Source organism: Oncorhynchus masou, chromosome 32 (assembly GCF_036934945.1).
Source record: "Oncorhynchus masou masou isolate Uvic2021 chromosome 32, UVic_Omas_1.1, whole genome shotgun sequence".
NCBI lineage: Eukaryota > Metazoa > Chordata > Actinopteri > Salmoniformes > Salmonidae > Oncorhynchus > Oncorhynchus masou.
The window spans coordinates 85,206,417-85,220,148 of NC_088243.1; the positions used below are offsets into that span (position 1 = coordinate 85,206,417).

General features: G+C 43.8%; 1 protein-coding gene across 1 annotated transcript; it reads left to right on the top strand.

Annotated features, from left to right (window-relative positions):
• The first annotated feature begins 418 nt into the window (after window positions 1-418).
• slu7 (SLU7 homolog, splicing factor) lies at window positions 419-8,729 on the top strand. The gene is made up of 13 exons (XM_064955351.1): window positions 419-538; window positions 813-999; window positions 1,282-1,435; window positions 1,612-1,692; window positions 1,905-2,138; window positions 2,376-2,540; window positions 2,709-2,806; window positions 3,737-3,804; window positions 5,318-5,457; window positions 6,251-6,412; window positions 7,481-7,585; window positions 7,712-7,912; window positions 8,083-8,729. The coding sequence occupies exons 2-13, from the start codon at window positions 836-838 to the stop codon at window positions 8,266-8,268; spliced, it is 1,758 nt and encodes a 585-aa protein (XP_064811423.1). The 5' UTR covers window positions 419-538; window positions 813-835; the 3' UTR covers window positions 8,269-8,729.
• The last annotated feature ends 5,003 nt before the right edge of the window (window positions 8,730-13,732 follow it).

Genomic DNA, 13,732 nt, shown 5'->3' on the forward strand with positions numbered 1-13,732 from the left:
ATAAACAATTGAAGTGCAATTATATTCACTCTGAAAATATCTTATTATAACGATTCATGGAGATGTTATTCATTTTGTTATTCACTAGGGTTAGTGTTTTAATAAGATAATTAAATTCAATCAGAAAAATTTGTAATTTTGGTATAGAATTTTGGAATTTTTGTTTGTGTATAAAGTATTTGGCAACAAGAATAAAAAAAATAACAATCATTTCATAACATATTATATATTTTATGTTAAAATTATAGGCAGTGTTCATAATGGTAAATAAGTACTCTGCAAGATTTTCCCAAAATTCGGACACACATTCAAAGAACAAGTGAGACAGATTCTCACCTTCTTTTTCACAGAAAACGCAGATATCATCATTAGCCACAAATGTGGAAATCATAGAATCTCTTTTCCTCTTCCGCTCTGCCAGTACATGACGTTACTTCCGGGTTTGTGAAATGGCGACGTTCATGTTGTAAACACAAGTCGAAAACCACGATTCCAGTCTACGTCTCGAAACATATCTAATTTTGGTGATCCTGTCAAGGTAAGCGACACATGCATTTAATCAGAGTGAGTTGTATGGTCAATTTTTTGTCAGACCAGCGTCGCTGACTTGAATTATGCATAGGGATGTACCAAAGTTAGCTAACCAGCCTGCCAGCGTGTTGAAAACCTTTGTTTTTGTCAGTAACTAAAGCCAGCTAGCTACACCATCAGCCACATATCCCTACAAAAATATGCAGCATTTTATGAAAGCCACGTATTCGTGTAATAGTAGCTAAGTGACTGATCCAGCTTTGTGTCGTGTGCACTCCCAGCCAGTGACCCCATCACCGTAATCATGCCGGAGGAAGAAGAGGCAGCGACGGCTGCGACCAGCGCCGATGGGGTGGTGGGTCTGGAAGAACCCAAGAAGATGACCAGAGAGGATTGGAGGAAGAAGAAGGAGTTAGAGGAGCAGAGAAAACTGGGAAATGCTCCTGCTGAGGTAGATGAAGAGGGAAAGTAAGTCAAATTAGCTGGACCAGTTCACATCAGGGTGGGGTGGGCAAACAGCCAGAAGAATAATTCAATGCATGCAAGCAACCTGTGACAAGATGTTTGCCCAGAACTGGACCTCATAGTCTCTCTGTCTGTTTGTATATAAAGAGGGAAAATCCTCCATATTTTCCAGTCCTTTGGGCTAGCTAGTCACACCATTCCGCACAGAAGATACCAGTGGGCCCGTGGGTTCTCCTTTTGTGGAAGTATAGTGTGCTGACTAATTGTTCTTCCTCTTGTTTCCAGGGACATCAACCCTCACATTCCCCAGTACATCTCCTCAGTGCCCTGGTACATCGACCCCTCTAAGAGACCCACCTTAAAGCACCAGAGGCCTCAGGAGGAGAGACAACAACAGTTCTCCTCCATCGAGGAGTGGTACAAGAGAGGGGTGCAAGAGGTGAGCAGATTCAGTGTTGTAATTCAGCTGTCTTCCATTGTAAAACCTGAACTACAATAAATACTGTTGTGCATGTAACAATTAAAGCCACGAGCTGAGTTACGGCATAATTCAGCTGTCTTCCTTTCTAAATATTTAAATGTATGCCTGACCCCTGACCCTGTATCTGTCTGCAGAAAGCCATCAGCACCAAGTTCAGGAAGGGAGCTTGTGATAACTGTGGTGCCATGACACACAAGAAGAAGGACTGCTTGGAGGTGCTTACCACATTTAGTTTTATTGTCTGCAACCCAAGTGGCATCCTATTGCCTTTATAAAAGTAGTGTACAAAATAGGGAATAGGGTGCTGTTTGGATGTAGCCGGAGTATTATGTGCTTGGTTTGGAATCAATGATGATGCTCCACATCTGACTATCTACCTATCCCTATATCTATCCATTCATCCATCCCTACCCTTACCCCTTTTCAGCGGCCCAGAAAGGTTGGAGCAAAATTTACAGGTAACGGCATGGCCCCCGACGAACACAGCCAGATCTCTCTGGATCTGGACTACGATGGGAAGAGGGACCGCTGGAATGGCTACGACCCTGAGGATCACATGCGTATTGTGGAGGAGTACGCCAAAGTAGACCAGGCCAAACAAACACTGAAATCTCAGAAACTCCACGAGGAGTTGGCTTCAGGGAAACTCACGGACCAAGCAGTAAGCCATCAGATTTTTTTTGTTGTTGTTGAATATCACTGATTATTCTACACACTAAATATGTTGCTGAAGACTGCAAATACTGCATTAAATATTGGTCATTGGCACATTATCCAAAATGAAATAAAAATGCATTTGGTTGATTGGTTCATATCAATCTAGTAGGTAAATGCATTCTATATGCTTGGCAGTTTTCTGGTGGTGTGTGTTGATCTACTCTTTTCTGTTTTCCTGTAGAGCTCCTCAAGAAAGTGGGATGATGGCGAACGCACACAGGAGCAAAACAGTGAGGATGAAGATGAAGATAAGTACGCTGATGACATTGACATGCCGGGACAGAACTTTGACTCCAAGAGACGAATCACAGTCAGAAACCTGCGTATCAGAGAAGATATCGCTAAGGTGAGTCCAGTCATAACGGTTGAAGGTGTTTTGTGAGCCTTGCTACATTGGGCATCTCAATCTGTTCTTCCCCTCATCACCCGTAGAAGTTACACCTTTGTAATTATGACAAGTTTTGATGAAGAAGTATTTGTTAACTCATGCGTTTGTGTACTTTGCGCCACGTAGTACTTGAGAAATCTGGATCCAGACTCGGCTTACTACGACCCCAAGACTCGAGCCATGAGAGAGAACCCCTACCAGAACACTGGCATGGTTCCTGAAGAGTAGGTTACAGTTCCCTTAACTATAGTGCTGAGCGACTAACCAACATGTATGTTATTTTATCAGTTTAAAAGAAATCGACAAAAGTTGGTTAAACTATGTAGTTATTTTTGTGTGTGTGTGTTGAGGTCAATGTGATGATGACTTGGAATGAAATAATGAAGTCTTCAAATAAAATGTAATATACAACAACAACTCTGGGGGCTGCCGAGTGGCGCAGCGGTCTAGAGGCGTCACTACAGCCCTGGTTTGATTCCAGGCTGTATCACAACCGGCCGTGTTTGGAAGTCCCATAGGGCGGCGCACAATTGGCCCAGCGTCATTTGAGGTTTGGCCGGAGTCGGCCGTCGTTGTAAATAAGAATTTGTTCTTAACTGACTTGCCGAGTTAATTAAGGTTTACTAAAAATATTAATGTTTTTTTTTGTGGGTAAATGATTGTTAAATAAGTGATAAGCAGTAATGAGCCGTCACTACCATCAGGGGACTTTATTATGTGTTGTTACAGCATTAAACCCACATAATGCATAGTGCATTTCATGTGAGAAATGAAAAGCCGGGATTATTGTTTAATAATCAAAACCGAACCGACCTTAACGAGCACTAATCTCTCAGCACTATTTAGCTAATGACCTCCCATGAGAAGAACCCCTATTAGAACACTAGTATGGTGTCTGAATAAAAGGTCACTATTCCTTTAACTAACAGTCTAACTGTCATGAATCTCTAATTCCATATCATGAGTCCTAAACCACGTGTTATGATTTTGTAATTTCCATGTTCAAAATCACTAAAGACGTGTCATGAATGCTGAAGTGAAAATGCTTATATTTTCTGTCACTGTGTCTTTGGGATGTGTCTGGAAAGAATGCTTTGTCATCACTGAGAGATAACTTGTCTTCCCTAAATGTCTGTGTCGTGTTTATTTGGCAGTGTGGGGTTCGCAGGAGACAACTTTGTTCGTTACTCTGGAGACACCGTCACCATGGCACAGACACAGCGTGAGTCACACAGTCTCTCTTTCCTACCAACAACCCAACGGGGTTCTCTCTTGAGTTTCTAAACGCAGAGACCCAACATCGCAAGACGTACGGGAACGCTTGCGAAGCGTACTCGGCAGACCAAGTGAAAAATTCTTCCTAAATAGTTACTTTTCTCGATTTCTAAAGGCACAACATCGGCTTGAGCCAATGTCTTAAAGGGATACTTCCCGAATTTTGGCAACTAAGCCCATTATCTACTTCCCCAGAGTCAGATGAACTTGTTGGTACCATTTTTTTATTATCTGTGTCCAGTATGAAGGAAGTCTAGAGGTGGTTTCGAGAGCCAATGTTAACTAGCGTCATGCTAGCTGTTCCCGTAGACATCCAGTCATTGAGCTAACGCTAGTTAGCAACTTCAAACTGCACGTATAGACAAAAATAGTATCCACACGTTCGTCTGACTCTAGGGAAGTAGATAAAGGGCTTCATTGCACAAATCCAGAATTATCCCTTTAAGTAACTGAACGTGTTTTTAGTCCCACCTCGTCAAAGTGACAAACTGACACATTTACATTTTTTGTCAAAAATGAAGTTATATAGAGGTATTTCTATTGGACAACCAGTTTCTACATACACTATATATGCAAAAGTATGCGGACACCCCTTAAAACGTGTGAATTCGGCTATTTCAGCCACACCTGTTGCTGACAGGTGTATAACATTCAGCACACAGCCAAGCAATCTCCATAGACAAACATTGGCAATAGAATGGTCTTACTGAAGAGCCGTCATAGGATGCCACCTTTCCAACAAGTCAGTTCGTCAAATTTCTGCCCTACTCGAGCTGCCCCGGTCAACTGGAAGTGCTGTTATTATGAAGTGGAAATGTCTAGGAGCATCAACGGCTCAGCCTTGAAGTGGTAGGCCACACGAGCTCACAGAACGGAACCGCAGAGTGCTGAAGCATGTAACACGTAAAAAATAGTCTGTCCTCGGTTGCAACACTCACTACCGAGTTCCAAACTGCCTCTGGAAGCAACGTCAGCACGAGAACTGTTTTTGGGAGCTTCATGAAATGGGTTTCCATGGCCGAGTAACAGCACACAAGCCTAAGATCACCATGCGCAAGCCAAGCATCGAGTGGTGTAAAGCTCACCGATGTTGGACTCTGGAGCAGTGGAAATGCGTTCCAACATCTAGTGGAAAGAATTCACAGAAGAGTGGAGGGTATTATAGCAGCAAAGGGGGGGGACCAACTCCATATGAATGCCAGTGATTTTGGAATGAGATGTTTCCACGAGCAGGTGTCCACATACTTTTGATCATCCAGTGTATATTCATATTAAACCCTATTTGTTCATATTCTCCCAGGAGATTTCCCCACTTCTCATTTATTAGGCTCATAAAACGGTATCCTTAGAGAGAGCGTCCTAATGCCAATATTCTTCATAGTTAGTCTAGCAAAGGGATTGTATTGAACTAAACATACTTCCTCTCATCTCCTCCCCACTCATCTCCTCCACCTCTCCAGTCTTTGCGTGGGAGGCCTATGATAAGGGCTCTGAGGTGCACCTCCAGGCCGACCCCACCAAGCTGGAGCTGCTGCACCAGTCCTTCAAGGTCAAGAAGGAGGATTTCAAGGACAAACAGAAGGAGACGATCCTGGATAAGGTACAGAATAAATACACTGCACTCCATCCTCACCAGCCTCATTTTCAGTGAAGATAAACTGCATGCAGAACGTTGTAAAGCCCATAAAAGTGTCATCAATGTAATAAACATGATTTCAAGATTTCAAATCCAACTGTGCATTTTTGAAACTAAGTACTCCTTTAACTGGGAAATGTACAAATATTGAATTTCAATTCCAAAGATTAAATGTTTTTACAATTCCAACTCAAACAGTCCAAACATGTCTAATTCAATTCTATAACTTAAAGATAGTTGAAATTCAAATCCAATGTAAATTATTCACTTTGAGTGAATTTAAATTGGAATTGACCCCAACCCTGTCATACATTAGTTAATGATATAACTGTTTCATTCTTGTTTGTTTGTTGATGGTCCCATTGAATAACTGTTACTCCTGTGTGTTTTGACTGTTACTCCTGTGTGTTTTGACTGTTACTCCTGTGTGTTTTGACTGTTACTCCTGTGTGTTCTCACTGTTACTCCTGTGTGTTCTCACTGTTACTCCTGTGTGTTTTGACTGTTACTCCTGTGTGTTTTGACTGTTACTCCTGTGTGTTCTCACTGTTACTCCTGTGTGTTTTGACTGTTACTCCTGTGTGTTTTGACTGTTACTCCTGTGTGTTTTGACTGTTACTCCTGTGTGTTTTGACTGTTACTCCTGTGTGTTTTGACTGTTACTCCTGTGTGTTCTCACTGTTACTCCTGTGTGTTCTCACTGTTACTCCTGTGTGTTTTGACTGTTACTCCTGTGTGTTCTGTGTGTGTGTCTCAGTACGGGGGTGAGGAGCACCTGGACGCCCCCCCCAGAGAGCTGTTGCTGGCCCAGACTGAGGACTATGTGGAGTACAGTCGTCACGGTGCCGTGCTGAAGGGACAGGAGAAGGCCGTGGCACGCTCCAAATACGAAGAGGACGTACTCATCCAGAACCACGCGGTGAGGCGTCCAGAACCGACTAACCCCGTAGAGAGGAGCCCAGTCAGAACGGTCTCGGTTAGACAGGAACCCCGTAGAGGAGCCCAGTCAGAACGGTCTCGGTTAGACAGGAACCTTTGGAGAGCAGCTCCCTCGTGGAGGAGCACAGTCAGAACGGTCTCGGTTAGACAGGAACCCTGTAGAGGAGCCCAGTCAGAACGGTCTCGGTTAGACAGGAACCCCGTAGAGGAGCCCAGTCAGAACGGTCTCGGTTAGACAGGAACCCCGTAGAGGAGCCCAGTCAGAACGGTCTCGGTTAGACAGGAACCCCGTAGAGAGGAGCCCAGTCAGAACGGTCTCGGTTAGACAGGAACCCCGTAGAGAGGAGCACAGTCAGAACGGTCTCGGTTAGACAGGAACCCCGTAGAGAGGAGCCCAGTCAGAACGGTCTCGGTTAGACAGGAACCTTTTGGAGAGCAGCCCCCTCGTGGAGGAGCACAGTCAGAACGGTCTCGGTTAGACAGGAACCCTGTAGAGGAGCCCAGTCAGAACGGTCTCGGTTAGACAGGAACCCTGTAGAGGAGCACAGTCAGAACGGTCTCGGTTAGACAGGAACCCTGTAGAGGAGCACAGTCAGAACGGTCTCGGGTTAGACAGGAACCTTTGAAGTGTTCTTGAACAGCCCCCTCGTGGAGGAGTGCTGGTGTTTTTAGAATTACTTTGTCAGACAATAACAATTGGAGTGTTTGAGAACTGTGCCAACTAAAAAAAACAGTAAAGGACAGTATTAAGGTGGCATCTATTCAGACGTACATATGTAACAGTATAGCTTCCTTCCCTCTCCTCGCCCCTACCTGGGCTCGAACCAGGGACCCTCTGCACACATCAACAACTGACACCCACGAAGCATCGTTACCCATTGCTCCACAAAAGCCCACGGCCCTTACAGAGCAAGGGGGAACAACTACTTCAAGGTCTCAGAGCGAGTGACGTCACCGATTTTTGAAACGCTACTAGTGTGCACTACCGCTAACTCGCTAGCCATTTCACGTCGGTTACACATACTTAACAGGGGTTTTTGCTTTGCAGTGTATCTGGGGGTCGTACTGGAGAGAAGGCTGCTGGGGCTTCAAGTGCTGCCACTCCATGGTCAAACAGAGCTACTGCACCGGAGAGGCTGGCATCAAAACTACGGTCAGTATTCTACTAATCACCAGTCATGTAATGACTGATGGGTAATGTGATTTCCGTAGTCAATTATAAACACTGAAGTTTTTTTCCCCCAGATGAGATGATTGACAGGTATGTCTCCCCCTATAGGGCTCCTCGGCCTGTGTTCCGTTTGAGGAGGGACTTGAGCAGGAGGAAGAGGAGGAGCCTAAGACTCTACTGGAGATGCACAGGGAGAAACTTAAAGAGAAGAAGAAGAAGAAGAAGCAGAAGCAGAAGAAGAAAAAGCACGGCTCAGACAGCAGCGACTCTGAGGAAGATGATGAGAAGAAGAAACAGAAACTAAACAAGGTGAACTTTGACTTCTTTGCTTTGATGTTCATGTGCATGCCTGTGTGTTTATGTACATGTCAGTTCCCTTTGCCTATGTGTACACCTACCTGACTACCCTACCTCCCTCTCTCATCCTCCTACCTCCCCCTACCCCCCTCTCTCACCCCCCTACCCCCCTCTCTCCCCAGGCCCTGGCTGCAGAGGACATGCGTCTGAAGCAGGTAGAGGAGATGATGAAAGTGGATGAGAGGAAGAGGAAGTACAACAGCCTGCAGGAAATCAAGGAGCCCACGGAGGAGGAGATGGAGGCCTTCAGGATGAAACGCTCCAGGGAAGACGACCCCATGGCCAACTTCCTGGAGCTGGGGCAGTGATGAGAGGGATAGTGACAACCCCATACTCTACGCTCGCCCCTACCTACAGTATACCATCTCCTCCCACCCCTGTTCCCCTTCTCCTCCCACCCCTGTACCCTCTCCTACACCTCTCTATCCTCTCCTCCTACCTCTACCCATACCCTCTCCTATACCCCTCTCCTTCTACCTCTACCCTTGCCTGTACCCCTACCCTCTCCTCCTACCTCTACCCTTGCCTGTACCCCTACCCTCTCCTCCTACCTCTACCCTCGCCTATACCCCTACCCTCTCCCCCTCTCCTCCAATCACACTCTGGAACTCTGTTCTTTGCTTAATGTTCTTACTCTTCAAGATCATGGTCGTCTTTTTATTATTACGTCTATCAATGTGGTAGAATGTTGTTTTCTTTCATATTTGTACCTTTAGAATGCATTTTGAACTTTCAGACGACCGTTTATCCAATAAAAAGCATGACTTCCCTTGGTTCTCTTTTACGGGCATGAAACACTAGCACAGGATGCCGCGCGGTGAAACACAGTTTCCCATTCATTTCAATGGAAGGAACGCGGAGAGGGCGGTGCGAAGGTGGCAAAAAAGATAAAACTTTTACCAACTTTGTGAAAATCACCAGCGGCGACCGCTGGGCGATGACCAATCATAGCGAGTGGTTCTCATGATGAATTTGAAGCTGTGCGACCCAAGGCTGGAGACTTTCTTCAGGGAAGATGGCTGACAAATACTAGGATGGAAGCAAATGTAAGTGATTATAAGGTTATAACAAATCATGCAAAAAATGTACAGTTGATAAGAATATGTTAATGTAGAGACACGATTATGCATATTTTTTAATCACGTAGTTAATTTACGAAAATCGCGATTTAGCAAGCTAGCTGACTAGCTAACATTAGTCGGCTAGCTATATGGGTGTTGTGACATGAGTATGACATTGTAATTCTGGTTTTAATGTTTTAGGGACTCTTGAAACAACCAGAAAACCAGTCTGTCGTCTTGTAAAACAGTGGATGTAAATAATCTAGCCTGCTAAACTATTTACTGCAAATTGAATGTACAATTTTGTAAGCTTGCTTTGCTGATATTTGCCATGCAGATAGATGAAATAATGTAGCTAGCTACAGTCGTGGCCAAAAGTTTTGAGAATGACATATTAATTACCACAAAGTTTGCTGCTTCAGTGTTTTTATATATTTGTCAGATGTTACTATGGCTTTTAAAGGCTTTTATTGACAATTACATGAAGTTTATGCAAAGAGTCAATATTTGCGGTGTTGACCCTTCTTTTTCAAGACCTCTGCAATCGCCCTGGCATGCTGTCAATTAACTTCTGGGCCACATCCTGACTGATGGCAGCCATTCTTGCATAATCAATGCTTGGAGTTGGTCAGAATTTGTGGGTTTTTGTTTGTCCACCCGCCTCTTGAGGATTGACCACAAGTTCTCAATGGGATTAAGGTCTGGGGAGTTTCCTGGCCATGGACCCAAAATATCGATGTTTTGTTCCCTAAGCCACTTAGTTATCACTTTTGCCTTATGGCAAGGTGCTCCATCATGATGGAAAAGGCATTGTTCTTCACCAAACTGTTCCTGGATGGGAGAAGTTGCTCTCGGAGGATGTGTTGGTACCATTCTTTATTCGTGGCTGTGTTCTTGGGCAAAATGGTGAGTGAGCCCACTCCCTTGGCTGAGAAGCAACCCCACACATGAATGGTCTCAGGATGCTTTACTGTTGGCATGACACAGGACTGATGGTAGCGCTCAACTTGTCTTCTCCGGACAAGCGTTTTTCCGAATGCCCCAAACAATCGGAAAGGGGATTCATCAGAGAAAATTACTTTACCCCAGTCCTCAGCTGTCCAATCCCTGTACCTTTTGCACAATATCAGTCTGTCCCTGGTGTTTTTCCTGGAGAGAAGTGGCTTCTTTGCTGCCCTCCTTGACACCAAGGCCATCCTCCAAAAGGCTTTGCCTCACTGTGCATGCAGATGCACTCACACCTGCCTGCTGCCATTCCTGAGCAAGCTCTGTACTGGTGGTGCCCCGATCCCGCAGCTGAATCGACTTTAGGAGATGGTCCTGGCGCTTGCTGGACTTTCTTGGGCGCCCTGAAGCCTTCTTCACAACAATTGAACCGCTCTCCTTGAAGTTCTTGATGATCCGATAAATGGTTGATTTAGGTGCAATCTTACTGGTATCAATATCCTTGCCTGTGAAGCCCTTTTTGTGCAAAGCAATGACAACGGCACGCATTTCCTTGCAGGTAATCATGGTTGACAGAGGAAGAACAATGATTCCAAGCACCACCCTCCTTTTGAAGCTTCCAGTCTGTTATTTGAACTCAATCACCATGACAAAGTGATCTCCAGCCTTGTCCTCGTCAACACTCACACCTGTGTTAACGAGAGAATCACTGACATGATGTCAGCTGGTCCTTTTGTGGCAGGGCTGAAATGCAATGGAAATATTTGGGGGGGGTTCAGTTCATTTGCATGGCAAAGAGGGACTTTGCAATTAATTGCATTTCATCTGATCACTCTTCATAATATTCTGGAGTATATGCAAATTGCCATCATACAAACTGAGGAAGCAGACTTCGTGAAAATTAATGTGTCATTCTCAAAACCTTTGGCCACGACTGTATGTTCTTGCTTATTGTGCAGTGGAGGACAAAAATACCTGTATGCCTATGGATGTGTAGCTAGCTATCTAGCCAATCTGTGTATGGACCCTAAAGCGTTTGGTATACATATTAGTTCAGAACCTAGCAATGAACCTCAGCTATCATAGCCAGTTGTATCAACTTCAAAACAGTCTGACTGACATTAATGAAGCCTAAGGATTGAGTAGAATATAATATAACTGCCAAGGATGCAAATTGTATATACATCTAGTTATTACCATGCATGAGATCCTCACATTGTAGCCTGTACATTTAATATATTCACTGATCATGTACTCTACCTTGGCAAATAAAAGTGAAGTTAAGGTATGAAATTGATTATTTTTCAGTCATATCCAATACCAGGAGTATCACATTCCAGTCTTTGTATGATGCTGTGTCTGCATGTATGTATTACAATTATACACTTCAACAGTGTTTACCAATCTTGGTCCTGGGACATCAATGGTTCCACATTTTAACAATGCATTAGACTAGAAACACGATTTAACTACTTAAAGGCTGATTTGAAAATCTCATATGTGGAAATATAATTTGAACACAGTACACTACACTTCCTATTCATCATGTAAATACTCTAAAACTGGTTCATCTCTATCTAATGCCCTTCATCTGCATTGATCTGATCAACAGCATAGGTGTAGTATTAAATCAAATGAGACTTCATTTCAACCAGTAGAGAATGTAAAACGCTTTATTGAAAATACATTATCCAAGGGTTATAAATACACGCATTACAAATATAATCTGTACTTCAATGCACATCTGTTGTGCATTATAAAAACAGGAAGAAATGTGGCTAGAGAGGTATGAACTTGGGAGCAGGGAAGGCAGCATATGACTAATGAACCAGTGCAACTCAATTATTTTCTTGGTTCATCACAATTACATAATTGTGTCTCTGGTCAGCCTGAAGGTTATCTTACGAGCGGGTGAGGTGGCGATGATGGGACTGGGGGTTGGCATCCTCTCTCACATCAAAACATACCAGCAGATGAGAGACAGATGGAGAGAGAGAGCATGTTTAAGCCCTGTTTTTATTTTTTATTCTAACATTGTTAGTCATCATAATCATCAGGAGGTGAAATGCAAAACTGACCTTGGATCATTAACTCTGGGACTACTGCATCTCTTTAATAATACTTCCTGTATAATATAAACTGACCCTGGATCATTAACTCTGGGACTACTGCATCTCTTTAATAATACTTCCTGTATAATATAAACTGACCCTGGATCATTAACTCTGGGACGACTGCATCTCTATCTGTATTTCAATGTAAAGCATCTCTTTAATAATACTTCCTGTTGACCTGACCAAGTGACCTCTCACCTCTGATCATGTTGTGCCCTTGATGTAGCCAGTTCAGATGAGAGAGGGATTCTCTGGCACAGCTGATATAACCCTCGTGGATTTATGGAGAAGAGGAGAGATGGATGAAGTGAAGGAGAGAGACTGTTATTGAGAAAATAAGGTAGTTAAAGTGACGGTGTTCAACAGGAAACTGTGTGGCCTCACCTGGTGTCCACACTAAGTGGCTGCAGAGTACTTTATACTGAAAAAACATGAGGACAAACAATATAGTGTAGTTATAAAAAATAATGAAGTGTCTTACTATTCTCCATGGTTGGCCCTCTTGCCTATTATTTGAAGGTGGAAGGAGCCACAGTTATACACCTGAGCCTGCTTACTGCACAACACAATGCATCACTCAGATTGATACATGAGGGTGTAGGTGGGTGTTATAGGGTTTCTAATTGTTCTAAAAAAAAAATCAACATGGGTGATTTAAAATAGCCTGTTTTGGTTTTGTACAGACATCACACCCTTACTTAAACAGCACCCTCACCTGAGAAGTAGAAATCAAAGGGAGAGAAACAGGGAATTGAATAACTGCAGTTGACAGCTACATAAATGGAAGAATGCTCTTATTGCAATGTGAATGACTCTTAAAAAGAGCCTTTGGTTGTGCATAGCGTAGTCTATGGTGTTGCCAGGGAACAGCACCCTCTTGGAAGAAGTAGGAGGTGAAGATCTCCTGCACACGGATTGCCTTTCTTTCTGCGTTGTTGGACCCATCCTCGAAACATCCTGCAGAGCAGCAGACTGTTTTTTCATTCACTTAGCTAGCTATCTATACAGTATGTAGAGTTTGCTAGATTGCTAGCTAGCCAACTAGCTAGCACATTTAGCAGCTCATTTGAGTTAGCCTGCACTGTAGGTAGTTAGATAATAATACATTGTTTTTTAAAACATTTTCTAAATCTATTAACTTACTTGAATAGGTTCTCCCAGCCATGTGGACAATTGGAAACAGGGCAGCAAGGTTTGTTTGTAACCAGAGCGTTTTGGAGGATATTACTATCGAAATATGTACCCATTTAATAACCAGACCTTCATACAAACTTGCTATGCTGAATTGTTGACACAATCGAACATGCTGCGATATGCTGCCAGCACGCCCACCAGCGAGACACAATGGGCGGCCTGAGCGGCACGCTGCGATTTACTGCTATCTAGTGTACATTCACTGTTAGTGACAATTGGGGGAATAAATGCACTGCAGACAAATAGTTGCTGGAAAAATACTTAGCTTGGTCCATGTCTGGTATGGGGTTGTGCTTGTCTCATCAGTGGAACCTGAAACAGGACGTGGGAGAGAGACAACGGGACAGGGGGAGAGACAACAGGACAGGGGGAGAGACAACAGGACAGGGATAGAGACAACAGGACAGGGATAGAGACAACAGGACAGGGAGAGAGACAACAGGACAGGGAGAGAGACA

Bases quoted from the DNA above. Each gene is read 5' to 3' on its own strand.
- slu7 (XM_064955351.1), top strand. From the start codon at position 836: ATGCCGGAGGAAGAAGAGGCAGCGACGGCTGCGACCAGCGCCGATGGG. The intron at 2,541-2,708 runs GTGAGTCCAGTC...TGCGCCACGTAG, and splicing joins TCAGAGAAGATATCGCTAAG to TACTTGAGAAATCTGGATCC. The intron at 5,458-6,250 runs GTACAGAATAAA...TGTGTGTCTCAG, and splicing joins AGGAGACGATCCTGGATAAG to TACGGGGGTGAGGAGCACCT.